Here is a 16,774-nt window from a genome sequence, read left to right on the forward strand (position 1 = left end):
AATGTTTACTTGACCTACTTTTGGGGACATTACATACACATAAATTAATTTCCTGGAGACTTACTTTAACCCTACCCACTGCTTTCCTAACCCTAACTTTAACCGATGACCCAAAAATCAACTTGTTTTTGTCCAAATGGGAACACAGCTTTTGTCCCCAATTAGACAAACAGTTCCCAATGAAGTAGTCTTTAGTCTGAAACGTGTTCACACGCACACACACACACACACACACACACACACACACACACACACACACACACACACACACACAAATGTGGCTGCCTACAATGAATCAATTGAGGTAAGCCAGATACAGTTACCTATAAGAGACACTGCTTATTTGAGAGAGACCAGAGGGACCTGTGTGTGTGTGTGTGTGTGTGTGTGTGTGTGTGTGTGTGTGTGTGTGTGTGTGAGAGTGCGTAAGTGAGTAAGTGAGTCTGCAATTCTCTGAAAGAGGAATAAAGCGGAAACAAAACAATGACATAGAGAGGCAAAAAAAGGGGGCTAGTGTCTAAGGAGGAGTAAAGGAAAGAAGAGAAGTAGGAATGGTACAATAAAGAGATGGACAAGAGGCATACAAAGTGTAAATGACAGGGATATTACAGCTTGATCTAGGGGTAAATACAATATGATTACAAAAGCAACAAATTCAAATATGAATAAAGTTCTGCACTGTCTCTTTAAACTGTGCAGCCACTACAGTGGTTCTCAGCATGGAGGCAGAGTAGAGTCAAGTTCACCAGAATGCAACAATTTATTTCCTGTCATCGTTTCCAATATTGAACATTTATTGTATTGACATGTCAAAAGAGGATGTCCATGCCCAAAGTCTAAACTGATGATCACCTGATGTGAATTATTTTCATTGTTGATTAACCTGCCAATTATTTTATCAATGAATGTTTTGTCAGAAGATTTGTCTGATGAAATGTCCAAAACCCCCAAATAATTGTTTGCTGTCACATAAGACTAGGACATCCTCACAGCTGCGATGCTGGAACTGGGGAATGTGTAGCATTTGAACTTGAAGTTACTTAAACAATTAAATTGATCATCAGAACTAATTGTATAAGCTATTCGTCTTGATCAGCTTAGCACTTGAACAACTAATTGTATCAGCTCTAGATCTCTGTGCTTATTAGTTATTATAACTAGAAGATGGTTTATAAAAGGGGCAAAATGAGCAATTGCCCCAAGACCCCTGACCCCCAAGTGTCCCCCAGAAGCACCATTTTCATTGTATGACCATGTGTTTTTGGTAATTTAAGTACCTTTGTTTAGTTATGTGCTATGTCAATTTATAGGATAGGGGACAAAATCCTTGTTTTTCTGCAAAAATGCATTTTATGTTAAGCCTAATATGAGGCTCTGGCAGTCCAGGTTAATAAGATCTTGTGGGTATGTTCCAGAGTTACATACTTTTTTGTATGAAAAGACTAAATTTGAAAGACACTCACTTGATTTGACTTCTTCAGACTGCTGAAGTTAGCTTTGGCCTAACTTTACAAAGGATAATGCATTTTTAAACAGAACAAGGGCTGCATATTGTATCCAGAATGTTTTACACTGGAATTGCATTGATTAAGGGCTCTCTTCCTGGCCAGTATAAATGGAGGAATGATTACAGCTACTAATTATATATCAGTAACTTTCAATATACATAGGCTATATGTGATCATATTTAGACAACATGTGAACCTATCATCTAGGCCCTGAAACAGATTAGTCTGGCCATGAGTATATTGACATGTTAAGTTCAGTGGTGTAGTCTTATGTGATATGCAGGTATACACACTAAGAAAGCTCCAGGATTTCCATATACCCCACTTAAAATGACCAATGACACGCAACAACATACTTTCCATTATATTTTTGATATATTTTGACATCTGTGTTTTTCTTCTTCACATAGGCTAAATAAAGGTATTCCCACCGTAAATTGGTGCATAAAAGTGTATCCGAATGCAAGAAAATGTATGTCTTTTATTTTGAAAACACGGTCAAACTTCCTTAGGTTTAAGTCGATAACTTTTCAGCTTGACGCAAGCGAGTGAAAGCTACCCGCAAGCTGATACACAAAAGGAGCGGAGGACCTGCAGCAATGGGAATCAAACTGTACTACACCACCGTTACTGCATCGCGGACGGTGAGTCAAGTGACCGTAATTTCACGAACTTAACGTCATATTTGTGTTTTGAGCTCCGGTGGCAGCAGCTAACAATGCTCTGTCCACACACACACACAGACAACAGACACACCCAGCACCCTATCAGTAACCGCTTCCTCCTGACTAACGTTGCAGTGGGCCTATGCTACTCAGCGCCCATTTATATCATTATCGTAACGTCAGCATCATTGTCAAGTTGTAGGCTTAATGGAGATTAAAGTTATCAGTTGTAAATGTAACACAAATAAAACACAAATGACTTGCAAAGACGATTCAGGATGCATGGTTCCACCTTGTTTTCGTAAACTTGGTACGTTAGAGGGAAGGTGTTTTTTTTTGTTTTTTTTTATCAAGCATGTTTGGCTAGCTATTTGTGCAGAAATGTCTCCTCAAAATATGAATACGTATTACTTATCCTAAACAGTAACACTACTATAGTGTCATTTTATTGTACATTAAGGCTGGCCCGGAATAGCTTACTGTAGCGACCATATGTATCCGTTTCCTGTACGGAGAACTGTACGCCAAACTTAATGAAAAAATCTGTCAGTTTATGGTTGTAGCAAATTTAGATTTGTATTGTTATGGCTTTTTACTTAACATATTTATTTATTGTTTCTGCTTTTATCAAATGTACTTAACAATTGTTTTAATGGGAATTTCATCTTTTGTAAGTAGCGTTAGCACACCTGCTCAGTCTTGTTCCACCTAACGTTACTGTAACGTTAGGTGGGTGGTAGGCTAAGCGAGCATGAGGACCCAGTACTAAAATCTGAAAATTAACTTAAGTAAGAGCGTGCCTGGTAGCTTACATGTCCGCCGAATTGACCAGTGGACCCTGTCCTTCAGGAAAAGTAAATCCTTTGCTGTTTGTGTTATTTCTATCCGCAGGATACTCTTAAATGGTTTGACTTTGTAATGGAGTTTTGCTACATTCCATAGAATATATTTAGAGTGAATCAATTGGAACAGCATCCAGACTGTCTGCAGACCTCAATAAACTGATGTTGTTGAACACAACATCCCTTGTTGGAGTAATTTTTTTTACAGCACTGTGGAAAAACAGTGTATGGCAAAGCACTGGGAAATAAAAACATTTTAAAGTGGCCATATTATGCTCATTTTCAGGTTCATAATTGTAATTTGAGGTTAGAGCTGGGCAATATATCGATATTATATCGATATTATATCGATATCGTGATAGAAGACTAGATGTCGACTTAAATTTTGGATATCGTAATATGGCATATGTGGTGTCTTTTCCTGGTTTTAAAGGCTGCATTACAGTAAAGTGGTGTAATTTTCTGAACTTACCAGACTGTTCTAAGTGTTCTATTATTTACCCACTTAGTCATTATATCCACATTACTGATGATTATTTATCAAAAATCTCATTGTGTAAATATTTTGTGAAAGCACCAATAGTCAACACTACAATATCGTTGCAGTATCGATATCGAGGTATTTGGTCAAAAATATCATATTTGATTTTCTCCATATCGCCCAGCCCTATTTGAGATTATATCAGAATACGCTTACATGGTTTAATTTTCAAAAAACACCATGTTTTTGTTGTACTGCACATTGCTGCAGCTCCTCTTTTCACCCTGCAGAACAGGGACATGGAAGTAGTTCTATCAGGGCTCTAGAGTGCGACCAATTTGGTCGCAAATGCAACCAAAATTTGTAAGGGTGCGACTAAGATTTTTCCTAGGTCGCACCGGTGCACCTAACGTCCTCACATCCTCTGCCTCTCCATGAGCGAAGCGATGTCGTTTATATCGATATGGTTTAATGGCTCCCCTGCAACATGGAGAGACGTAGCGCCGCCGGTCCAAACTGCTGACATTTGTCTACAGTTTTGTTATTAACACAGCTGTATATTGTTAAGTATGAGAGCTGTATATTGTTAAGTATAAGAGGGAAACCTGTATTGGTACCAGTGTTTCCGCTGGTAACTCTGTTATTGCGGCCGCCACGGTGAAAAACACATTAGAAGTTATTAAATGCAACTAACTTCAGTTGGTTGAGTAATAGCGTGACGGAGCCTGCTGGATCATAGTTCATAAAAATGCAGCGCAGTGACGATCCAGACATTTCATAGCCTACACAAGACAGGTGTAACGCCGCTAATGAGTCAGCCGTCACTCTCTGAGTAGCATATGCTTCAGTCCATCGCACTCCCCCTGTCTTTCGGGATTTTTTTTTTTTTTTTTTTTTTTTTTTTTTTTTTTTTTTGTTTTTTTTTTTTTTTTTTTTAATTTTTTTTTTTTTTTTTTGATAGGAAAGCTGAAGACATGAAAGGGGAGAGAAAGGGGGGGAATGACATGTAGGAAAGGGCTGCAGGTCGGAGTTGAACCTCTATATTTACCATGACCATTACCATTACCTGAGCTATCCAGGTGTCCTCTTTCTCTTTTAATCTGTCTGTTATTGTTGTTGAAAACAAGTGAAGGAGCTTTCTCATCTATCTATCTATCTATCTATCTATCTATCTATCTATCTATCTATCTATCTATCTATCTATCTATCTATCTCTCCTAGGCTATTTATTTCAGATAACTTTCATTTACATGTGTTGCAGCTGTATATTTTCAAGCTGGTAAAGGAAACCCTGTCTTTGCATTTTATTTTAATCACAATCTGTTTTAATAAATGAGCTTGTGAAAAGTGGCTTTGACTTAAAACTGAACATTTAGCCCACTTTGTAAAAAAAAATACAGAGCTATATATCGCGTATCGCCATTCAGTGTTAACGGCGATGCGAGGAAAAATTAGGGTGCACCTAAATTTTGTGCTGGTTCACCTAAATAAAAAAAGTTACGCACACCAGTGCAACCAAGGCAAAAAGTTATTCTGGAGCCCTGTCTATACAATTTTTTATTTTGTAGATTAGGGTGAATTTGTGTGTGTGTTGTAGCAGTGTTTTGCCATTTAGCATGCTAGCGCTAGCGTGCTAACAGTTACGGTGACATAGAAAGCCGTGCAGATTTTGACCAGCTCACCCAGAGACTGAAGGCAGGACATATTCAGAAACCGTATCTCACTCAGAACACCATGGATGGATTTTTTTTCAAAGTTTGAATGTGTGTGGAAGCACCAGAGACCCAAAATAATACCCCAAATCCCAGAAAAGTGATTTTTGTTTTTAGTTTTTTCATAATATGGGCACTTTTTAAATGGAGATTTTGATTGGTTACATGCCACTGACACCAGTCTTTCTGCCGGCTTCAACACCTGCTGCGCAGCCATATTATTTTGTCCTCTTAATGTTTTATTCTCACATTTCTCATATAGCTTTAGTGGTTTTAGTTATTTAGACTATAGAAAGAACATCCTTTCTATTCCAAAATGTAAACATGCCCAAGAAACAAAAGCACATTCAAGAATAAATCCCACTTAAATACAAATCCCTCTTTGTTATGCGCTTTTAAAATATATATATATATATATATATATATATATATATATATATATATATATATATATATATATATATATATATATATATATTTTATGTAGTGTATTCAGTTTTTGTTACTTTGTCAATATGCAATAACTTGAACTGCTGAGTCTGTAAAAGCAATTCCCCTTTTCAGCTTCAGGGCATGGCACTCGTCTTACAACAACTGTGTGTGACCAACTAGGCTAAATACCAGCTTGGGTGTTTCCAGTTGGTGCTGGGTTTAGGTGTGGTCACTTTTACAAAAAAAAAACTCCCAACTTCCTCAGTCGCCCACAAAGATAGCTGAGCGTCCACTTGCTCTATTAATCATCACCCAGAAGCCAGAGAAAGCCCTTTCAAAGACACAGCCTCAAAAAAATACTTAAATCATATCGTTTTTTTCTTTTCTTTTTTTTTATCACAGCATCATGCACTTATTATTTATCACACTAACAGCATGACAGCCATTTTAATCGCGATTGTGATTTCAGCTCCTAAGGATCACAAAAACAGAATAATCGAGAAAAGCGAAGTAAACTCTTATTTTGTCTTGTGTTCTGAATGTAAAAAAAACAACAACAAATAGGTAAAGTTCAAATAGGAAAAGTATGAAGGGAGATTTCACAGTTGAAGGTGTTTTCGCTGTCGATTTGTTTACCTGTTTCACTGTCGTTTAAGTTCAATAAATGCAACCTCTTTCCAAAAGTCAATGAGTAATTCGCATTAAAGCTACAGTGTGTAGTCTCTGTCGCCCCCATGAAGAATTCTAAGTAATGACAAGAAAACTGTTGGCGCGTCCACATGATAGAAGCCTTCTGTGACCGCGCACCCACCACCCCCCCGCCCCCCCCTCTCTCCACGCAGTTGCTAGTAGCCAAGGATGACACGGAGGATTAAAAAAACATGATGATGGCTCAGTTGGTAGAGCAGGCGCACATATATATAGAGGTTTATGCCTCGACGCCGAGGGTCCAGGGATCCAGTCCAACCTGTGACGATTCCCTGCATGTCTTCCCCCTCTCTCTCCCCTTTTCATAGCTGTCCTATGAATATAACGGACGTTCATTTATATCAAAACGTTACGCACTAAAGCTTTAATTAATCGTGATTTCAATATTGACCAAAATAATCGTAATTATGATATATTTTCCATAATGGCGCAGGGTTTAAAGTGCCCATATTATGAAAAAAACACTTTTTCTGGGATTTGGGGTGTTATGTTGTGTCTCTGGTGCTTCCACACACACAAACTTTGAAAAAAATCCATCCATGCTGTTTCGAGTGAGATACGGTTTCTGAATGTGTCCTGCCTTCAGTCTACTAGTGAGCTGTTCAAAATTGGCCTCGGACTGTGACGTCACAGTCCGAAATGAGCTGGCTAACCACAACCGTTAGCTCGTAGCGTTAGCCGGCTAATGCTAGCGTTAGCCGGCTAATGCTAACGCTAGCATGCTACATCGTTCTCAATAGCAAAGCACTGCTACAACACACACAAGTTCACCATAATCTACAAAAGAACTACTTACATGTGCGCCCTCATTTAGAAGTCTCCCAGCTAATCCTGCCTTGTAACTGACCAAAGTTGGAGAAACGGCCTTCTTTTACTGTCTCTAGAGTTAGCTAACTGACATGCTCTACATCTGTGCTACTGCGCATGTGCGAGTGCAATCAAAGATAGTACAGAGGAAGAAGAAGAAAAGAGGTCTCACTCTGTAGCTAAAACAGAGACCAGGTGAAAAGAGGATCTGCAGCAGTGAGAGAGAGCTCTGCAGTACAACAATAATATGGTGTTTTTTGAAAATTAAACCATGTAAACCTATTCTGGTAAAACCTTAAAATACAGTTATGAACCTGAAAATGAGCATAATATGAGCGCTTTAATGAAGTGACCGGGTTCTAGTGGGTTCTGTACGTCGGTCGAGTCCGTTTTTCTGATAGGCGCTGTGGTTTTTCAGGTGAAGTCTCAACAGGCAGAGGTGATTCGGATCCTCGAGAGTAAAAGCATCCAGTACGAGCTGGTCGACATCTCTGTGGGCGGTGAGCTCCGGGACGAAATGAGAAGCAAAGCAGGGAACCCCTCGGCAGTCCCTCCCCAGCTGTTCAATGAAGACCAGTACTGTGGGGTGAGGAAAGCGCACACACCCACGCACACACGCACGTCATTTGTTTGTATTTTATTGTATTAGTCGAAAATGTTATTTTATATTCTAAACTGGCACCTACGGTAACTCACCCTTATTATTACAGGTATATCAGTATCAGCCTAAATGAAGCTGATAACCAACAAGAGATGGATTCTAGAAATGCCAACTACATGTTTGTGGTAGTACAGAGACTGTGCCACTGTTATTGTCCACCAGAGAGCCCTTACAGGTTTCTATTACAACTGTAAAAAGTCCTGCTCTGTGCAAATTTTGCTCACAATTCTCTGATAACCACTTGGTTAAAAAATAAAAAATAAAAAAGGGTTCTTGTCAAAAACCAGCCACCACCTGTTGGTCAGTGGAAGAATGTGACCCCAGCAGGCAGCTGTTTTCAGAGAAAAAGCTGTAAAAACTGTACACTACCTGCTCAGCACGAGACTGCAGACCAGAGATGGGGGCTCGAGTCTGAGACTCAGACTCAAGTCGCATAAACGGCTGACTTTAGACTTGACTTGCGACTCGACCCGAAAGACTTCAGACTTGACTCAAGCTTCGAGACTCGTTTAAATCCTAAATGTATTCGTGTATTTCTATTTTCTTTTATTGGCGCGTATACGTTGGGGAAACGTATGACGAGCTACATGTCCCCTGCCCCCTGCCCCTGAGGGAGGGCGATAGGGCTGCGCAATTAATTGCAAATTTTCTCGAAATCGCAATATGGACTAGTGCAATATCCAAATCAGAGGAGGGCAGCGTACAAATTGTATCCAATGGACTAAATCCTCGCAAAAATCACACCATAATCATTTTAATTTGACATTTTTTCAATGAGGGCCAGCGCCGTTTATCTGCATGTACTGCTGGCACTGCAGTAACACAGAGGCGGGCTCGGGCATAGGGCTGCACGGTATGAGGAAAATATCTAATTGCGATTATTTTTGACTGATATTGCGATATGATTCACGATATTGGAGGGAATGTTCGTTTTTGTATCATTATTCTCATTTTCATTGAAAATGATTAACCTTGAAAGAAATTAAAATGATTATAGTGTGATTTTTGCGAGGATCTGTACCAAACAAAGATTATTTTTTTTCTTTAGTCTGTAGGATAGGATTTGTAGGCCGGGACATCTCTGCAGCACCACAATACTTTCAAAATATTTTGCCATTAACAAAAATTGCGCAAACTCCTGGTGTGAGCGTTACCGGAGCGAAATTAGAGCGGGATGGATGGAGAGATAAGGCGATGCTCAAGTGGCCCAAAAAAAAACAAATCCAGTTATTGCAGGTTTAAATGTCACATCATCAGGCATGATTCAGAACTGTGTTCACACCGATAGCTTTAACCCTTGTGTTGTCTTCCCGCTGACGGTAAACGTATTGTCCTTCTGGGTCAAAATTGAAAATGAATTTTTTTGGCGCTTTTTTTTATTCTGTTGGGTGCTTTTAAAAATGTTTTTGTCACTTTTTCAACACTTTTTTTTTTTTTTATTCATGGTCAATAAACCTAATTTAAATGACATTATACCTAATTTTTTTGGTGTAAAAAAAAGCAGAAATTATGATTTATCTTGACCAATAGTCAAGACCAGAGGATGTTGAGGGAATCGCGGAAAGTCAAAGTTCATTCAGGAGACTGTTTTAAAACCATTTAAGCATTGTTTTTCAAATGCTATAAAATTTGAATAAAACACCCAAAAATCAATATAAGTAATCATTCATTTTACCTGCGAACAACGTATGGGTTCCATACAACGTACATGCATGCATCCAAATTGTTTTCGGGCAATTTGGTTGTAAGAAACCCATATTTCTGATATAAAAACTTTTGTAAATGGTCGTGGACAACACAAGGGTTACGACACCGGCCATCTTGTGCCCAGAAATTGAAACCGCAGGGTTTCCCGCAGCACTTTGCAGCTTAGGCGGCCGCCTGAAGAAAGACGGGCATGCTGCCTTAACTAGGTCATTTAAAAAAAAAAAAAAAATGAATCCATGAACTCGGTTTCAGTGGATATGTGGCAGCTCCGTTTGAGCTCTCAGTTCACCATACCTTCCTAGCTCCCTAAAGCATTTCGGTGCATTGTTTGACAATTGTGAGACTACCCAGCTGGGGTATCAGAATGTCTTTTTGTTTTCTCGTTTGCTGATGGACCCTCCTCCTCTCCACAGGACTATGAAATGTTTTCCGAGGCGGTGGAAGCGGATACACTGGACCAATTTCTGAAGCTGGCGTGAGGAGGGCGTAGGAGCGTCCTTCTCCATCTTAACCCCATTCCCTCAACCACCCACCCACCCACCCTGTGTGGTAATAGAGGCCCCTTTTATCCAGTCTCTCTCTCTCTACACCCCGGCAGTATCCATTCACTTTCAATGCCATAATGAAGAATGCCAAATATCTTGTATCTAACTGATCAGAAGACACACATCCCCCCCCCCCCCTGCCTGCACCATTAGACTCTAGAATCTGTTTTATTATGTTTTTATTCTCTTCTTTTCCTTTTTGATTTCTTTGAGACCGTTTTTCCCTGTCTGGCAGACTAGTGTTAATAGTCCCCTAGGAATCAAGGAGGTGTCGAAATGTGCGGTAATTAGGTCGACTTATCTCAGCCGCTGCCACTTGATCACTGGAGATTAAACTAATCTGCTGGATGACAACTTTCAACCCAGAATCTTCCCGATCCTCTTGCAGACCCAACACGCAGTCATCACTCTCAGTCTTAACTACTTTGTTGTCTATTTGTTTTTGTAGCCTTTAAATTCCCCATGTTGTACATGACTGCACACTATTTGTACCTCACAGTGCAAATGCACAGGGACGTAGCAAGGACTGTAATGTCCTTAAACCTAGTTAATTATGAGTTATAGCAGCTAAAATATGACTTTTTTTGGCACGGCTTTTTTTTAATAATTTTGGTCCATTGGTCCCAATATGCAATATATGAGACAAGGTTTGGTTTTGAAGTGGGAACCCACTGCCACTCATCGGACCTCTGTTAAGGAACGATAATGCAGCCAGAACTTAAAACACATTTTTGGACAAATATAAAAAATTCAAATTACTTTTAACTATTACTCATCTGTGACACATTTAAAAGTGCCCTGTATTTTTTAAACAAACAAAAAGTTACGTTCACACGCATTGTCCTTAAGGTCTACCAAAAGTCTTGAGTGCATTTCCTTCCAAAGACAATCTAAAATATGTATTGTAAATGGTGCGTTGTTCACATCCATGTTTGCTAGCGTGCAGTCCTCTTCCTCTTCATCTGTTTGAACATATTGCTACTCTTCTTTGCGCATTACTGCCCCCAACGGTCAATCTGTGAAACTGCGTGGCAGGTGTGTGTATCGCCTGTGTGCGCGATATAAATACAAAACGGGGACCCAGTGGTCAAAAAGTCTACACGGTCCCTTTTAGGCTAAGTTGTGGAAATGTCTACCAAAGATGAAGCCAGATGATATGTTGGTGAAATCTATCGAAACTGGAAGAAAAAAAAAAGGCACACACTAATTAAAGAATATTTTGGCAATAGTCCCCTGTAGGGACATGTGGGGGGGGGGGGGATTAACATACTGCAATGGAAATGTACACATAGTGGGTATATAATAGGCAGATTCTAGGGCTGCAACTAACAATTATTTTCATTTTGATTATTTTCTCGATTTAATCAATTAGCCGTTAGGTCTATAAATGTCAGAAAACTGTTAAAATATGTTGATCAGCGCTTCGATTATGAAAATAGTTTGCGATTAATTTAACAGTTGGCAGCTAATGGATTCTTGATTAATCTTTGCAGCTCTAGGCTAACAACAAAAAAGGATTCAGTATTCCCCCAGCAACATATCCTTCAGTGTGGAAACATTTCTACCTTCATGTTAGGAAATGTAATTGAAAGGAAACCTGATTGAACTGTTAAAATAATAGCTAATTACTTAAAAATCATTAGACCGTTGTACTGGCCGCCCTGCTGGTGTTTAGTATCCGAACACGTTTAATTTGGGAAACCGACCGCTCTCATTGGATATGTGGCGATGGTCTCACCAATGGGCCAAACTTATGAAAAGGTTGCTGATCAGTGGTAGAACATTTCAGTAGTTGGCTGCTCAATTTTAGCGGCTAGTGGAGCAGAATGAACACATTTCATAATTTCACATGGTATATATATCTATATCTCTGTAATTGGCTTTGCAGCTGGATTTTCACTGTAGTATTAGCACTTACCTGCCATCTTCTACTTTTTTCCCCAATCTGTATTACTCTGTACAACTCTGTATTGTCGACTGACAGGGCAAAAGGACGGCAAACATTCAGAAGAGAGTATATCGTATTGGATGGATTGGATATTATTAGACTGAAAAGATATGAATCTTCTATCTTTTCATCCACGTAGCTTTTCATGCCTCCTGTTGATTTTGTGTTACAGTTGCTTCGACTGTCCTGGGCATGAAGATGCAGTAATGTGACTATGCACCGAAACCCTGCCTTATTCTCAATACAGACCCAAAGGTCAAAGCTGGTGTGTTTAGATTGACCTAACTCAGTCTTACTAGCCTCACCACATGGGGAAAAATGAAGGCTTCACTTATTTGCTCTTTTATACGTATGTGCATTCATTCAGTTGATTGATCTCAGTTGAAATACAATGTCCATGTTTTGGGTTGCTTTGTTTTTTATTTTATTTTTTACTTACTGAGAACAACATGGTTTCTCTCTCTTACCCGCTACATCCGTCAGATGCCCCTGCTTTCAAAATGGTGTTGTTACGGTTTGGGGATCCCTAGTGATCACAGCCTTCACATCCAATGTTTGTGCACTGTTTTTGTGAGTCAGTGGTTGTAGATGTTTTGCCTGTTATTGATGTATATTCACTATGAATCATGTTTTAGACATTCCATGTCTCTCTCTCTCTCTGAGCTCCTGCTTTGCTTTTGGACCAATTCATCTGGGCCAAAAAAGAAGAAAATAGGGAATAAAATGCTGTTGTCTTCCAAGAAGATTGTGGAAAGTGATTTGATGGGTGAAAAAATAAATAAAATGGAGTTGAATCTACCTGTCTGAATTTTTTTAAATTTTTTTTATTCAATTCATCCATGGGACTGATCTAAAACCTTATGCCCAAATCAACTCTGACATCTTGAAAGTCTGATCCAATTTAAAAAAAGTTAAAATACCGTTCTGTCATTTTCTATTAATAGTCCTCATTCTAATGAGGAATTTAACAGGATAGTGACGGGACATTTGCTCACACACAAGAGGGTCGATTTCTAATTTGCAAGTCAGTGGAATATTCTGATTGCCAATACACTTGCAGTACATCTTCCACACTCTGGATCTGCAGTGTCAGTACATTCATAGCAATGTTCCGTGTCAGCTTGACTTTATTAATAACAATGTGTTCTATGTCAGCGCAAATAATTTTTGGTAGGAAAAAAAGTCTATATAAAGAGGAACAATACAGCGATGTCAGCGATAGATTCACTAAACAACCAGCCTTGGACCTGGAAAACATTTAAATGCTGATGGAAAAAAGTGGAAAGACTTGCACAAAGATGGTAGAAAGAAGGAAGTAAGGCAAGAATAGGTCGAAAATAGTAATAAAAACACAGTAGAAAGAGGGAAGGCAACCCTAGGGCGACAAAAGTGACAAAAAATTCCCAAAAGTGACAAACTTCGAAAAAAGTGACAAAAACTTTGAAAAAAACATTTTGCAAAAAAATCTTACAGTCCTCCGAAGTACCCTTAGGGGTACACGTACCCCCATTTGAGAAACCCTGTTCTATGTCATGCTGAAATATGACATCAAGTTTGTACACACAGACCTAGTTTGTTAGTGTAACAACTAGTTTCCTATGATTGGCTAATATGAGGTCATTCATATATGTTAATTTAAATTCACATTCTTCAGTTATTAGGAAATCAAAGTTAGCATTTGAAGAATCACTTTAATCATAAGGTTCTGCTCAGTTGCAGTAGCTCATTTGTTCTCTAGACGGTACCGATGCGCATAATTACACTTCTACCAAAGCATCTTCCACGTTTGCAGAAGAAGAAGAAGAAGACGAAGAAGAAGGCGACGATACATCTATGCGACGAAGAAGAAAAAAGAAGTCAAGCTACAACGAGATAAAGCAAGAAACAACGATCCTGATTTCCAAAAGAAAAGCAAAGCATCGTGGCATATTAACCACACACTTGCATATAATCGTCATCTTGTGTGCTAGGAATACGATGCAAACATGCAATTCAACTCAATTATGTGCATAATATTGACTAAAGTGTGGATAGCAAATGCTGTGGAAACAACCCAATACAATAGCATATTTGCCCAGATAAGCACCGTTCCCTACCACACATGATGATGATAATAGGCTATAACTAGCTTATTATATTCCCCAAATCTGTTGATTGTCACTGGGAAAATATTTGTGATGTGGATATGAGTGTGGGGCACAGATAAAGATATTCATCTTTCATTTTATCTAATAACTCCATGCTGGATTAGCTGCAAGACTGGTCTTGTGAGTGTTTCATTTTGAAAATTGCCACCGGATGTTCCACTCTTGGGTAGCATTAAGTGTTGCAAAAAAACACTGGTCCAAAACAAGGAAGCTGTAACACTTGACAGGTTACTGCTAGTGCTACAGGCAACGTGAGTAAACATATATTTAAGGCATTGGTGTGAAAGACAAAAAAAAGAAGCTAATCGAGCTGATATGTGCATGTATGACCCTTGTTATTTCAGTCAGCGTTGTTACTGTGTGACTGGCATGAGCAACCAATTCGTAGGCTAGCCTAGCTCAGCTATGCAAGCCTAGCTAAGCTATGCTAGCTGACACAAATGTTTTGAAAACAATTATATCTAGCTTAACGTAAGCTATTTCTCTTTAAAATAAAATTAGCGAAATATAAGCTAAAGACACGAGGACTTTTGTTTAGTTTACATGCCTCGTGTTCGTCACATTTGACCACTGTAATAATGTTGTCAGCTTCCACATTTAGCTAGTTAGCTGACACTGCTTGGTGTTTATGTTAGCAAAGACAGCAGCAGCTGTGGCTCTGCTTTTCGGGGCAAGCCAGGTAAGGTTGCATTTAGTTAACGTTAGAAAGTTCTCTCTTTTTTTGACTATTTAGGAGTCGCTGGGATCCAGTTTTACTTCAATGACTCCATGCAACACTTTTTCATTCAAACGTCAAAGGCTGTTTTGGAGTACACGTCATACTGAACACTAACGCAGCTAATGTTTGTTAGTGTTCATTAACAGGGAATACCCAAGGGCCAACTTGGTTCGGTTTGTCATTTAATTGTTGAATAAAGTAAAAGTATATTAGTATCTCTGCGTTCTTTTGTTCTCTTTAATGAGAAGCTTTACTGTTAAAGGACCAATGCACCCAACGTACAAACACATTTTTCGGGAGCGTGCCTGTGTTCCCACATCCCTATGTTCCCACATTTCTAAGATTTGTTTTCTCCAAAATTAGGCCCTATGTTCCCACAATTCCTTTTTCATAAATTTGTATCCCCCTTTCTCCCAATTTGGTAGCCCATTACACCCAACCTATTATCAATTAGCAATGGACTACAGATGGAATGTAACCCTAACCCTTACCCTAACATAGGGCCTTATTTTAAGAAAAATCTTAGAAATGTGGGAACATCTAGGGCTGTGGGAACATAGGACCTAATTGTCAGTAAAAAAAAAATTCGTAGAATTGTGGGAACATAGGTCTGTGGGACCATTGGGCTGTGGGAACATAGGGCTGCCCCCCATTTTTCTCACCTACTGTAATTATATACTTCATGCTGACGTTTTATTTTTATTATATGTGCCTAGGTTCTGAGATATTTACCCCTAAAAATTCTACCTCCACCCCAATACAATGGTGGTGAAAGAGTCCTTTTGAGGTGCTCATAGCATTGAAAATGTGAATTTAAAAGATTCAACAGCAGTATCCTGCTTAATTTGGAGAATTTGGGTTGTGAAGACTTATCTTTGGAACTACTTTCTATTAGGGATGAAAAAAAAATCGGAAATCGTATGTATCGTGATTTTTCGACAGTTTTTAAATAGATTTTTTTCCCCCTAGAACCAATATCTATTTTTACCAATTGACCTAAATATTTTGTGTTCATACGGTACAGCTGACGGCGACTACATCATATCCTTGTCCAGCAAAACGGACGGAAAGCAGGAAAATGTAGTAATTATCAGTCTGACTGACTGACTTGTGATGTACATTCTTCTTCTTAGAAAACAATTTTTTTTTTTAAATGTCCCATGGTATATTGTCTCTAGAACTGCATCATTCAACTTTTGTTTTTTGTTAAAGAAGGAAAAGAAGAAAGAAATAAATGAAAATCGCCATATATATCAAAGGCACCCATGTATCATTAAAAAGAATCGAATCGGGACAAAAGCATATCGTTCCAGCCCTGCTTTCTATAGAAATGTAGGAAGGGTTAGGCCTGTCACGATAACAAATTTTGCTGGACGATAAATTGTCCCAGAAATTATTGCGATAAACGATAATATTGTCATTGAGAGACCATTTGCATCTAATATAATGATAATGGCATAATAATACAGGTACATCTTTTCAAAGATCAATACACTAAAGAATATTTAACACTGGAACTGGAAGACATTTTAAATATCCACAATGTCTTTGATATCCTTTAGTATGTCGTCTTTCACGCTGATGTACAGTTGTGGAATTGTCGTTTGTGACACGTAAGTTCTCAGACTACAGACTCTGTACTACATTTTACAATTATTTAACTCTAAATATTAAATTTAAATAATATATATTAGATATACTATCTGCCACATGGCGAGTAAATGTACCAAAATAGTTCTGTTTTTCAGTCTTCATTTTCTTCGTCTGAGCCGTGGGGGGGCCGACACACAGAGACACACAACACACAGCACACACGCACAAACAGGTGCAACTCTGACATACTTTCCACACTCCGTGTCCGCGGACAGCTGTAGGCTTGTACCGTTAATGTTC

General features: G+C 38.8%; 2 protein-coding genes across 5 annotated transcripts in view; both read left to right on the forward strand.

Annotated features, from left to right (window-relative positions):
* Positions 1–2,015: 2,015 nt before the first annotated feature.
* sh3bgrl3 (SH3 domain binding glutamate-rich protein like 3) lies at positions 2,016–12,814 on the forward strand. Its single transcript, XM_039820769.1, has 3 exons — positions 2,016–2,152; positions 7,574–7,741; positions 9,937–12,814. Exons 1-3 carry the CDS (start codon positions 2,108–2,110, stop codon positions 10,000–10,002), a joined length of 279 nt encoding a protein of 92 aa, XP_039676703.1. The 5' UTR covers positions 2,016–2,107; the 3' UTR covers positions 10,003–12,814.
* A 1,508-nt stretch (positions 12,815–14,322) lies between these two features.
* The window catches only part of trappc9 (trafficking protein particle complex subunit 9), a 298,975-nt gene continuing 296,523 nt past the window's right edge, over positions 14,323–16,774 (forward strand). For all 4 annotated transcript variants that reach the window (XM_039820002.1, XM_039820003.1, XM_039820005.1 and 1 more), the window contains exon 1: positions 14,323–14,414. The gene's annotated coding sequence lies outside the window, so the exon portion shown is untranslated. The remainder of the gene's footprint in view (positions 14,415–16,774) is intronic.

This window comes from Perca fluviatilis, chromosome 13 (assembly GCF_010015445.1).
Source record: "Perca fluviatilis chromosome 13, GENO_Pfluv_1.0, whole genome shotgun sequence".
Classification (NCBI taxonomy): Eukaryota; Metazoa; Chordata; class Actinopteri; order Perciformes; family Percidae; genus Perca; species Perca fluviatilis.

What these genes read in the sequence shown, in the direction of transcription:
- sh3bgrl3 (XM_039820769.1), top strand. Translation starts at nt 2,108, where the DNA reads ATGGGAATCAAACTGTACTACACCACCGTTACTGCATCGCGGACG. An exon ending in CCGTTACTGCATCGCGGACG is followed by an intron (nt 2,153 to 7,573) that starts GTGAGTCAAGTG and finishes GTGGTTTTTCAG; the next exon opens with GTGAAGTCTCAACAGGCAGA. An exon ending in ATGAAGACCAGTACTGTGGG is followed by an intron (nt 7,742 to 9,936) that starts GTGAGGAAAGCG and finishes TCCTCTCCACAG; the next exon opens with GACTATGAAATGTTTTCCGA.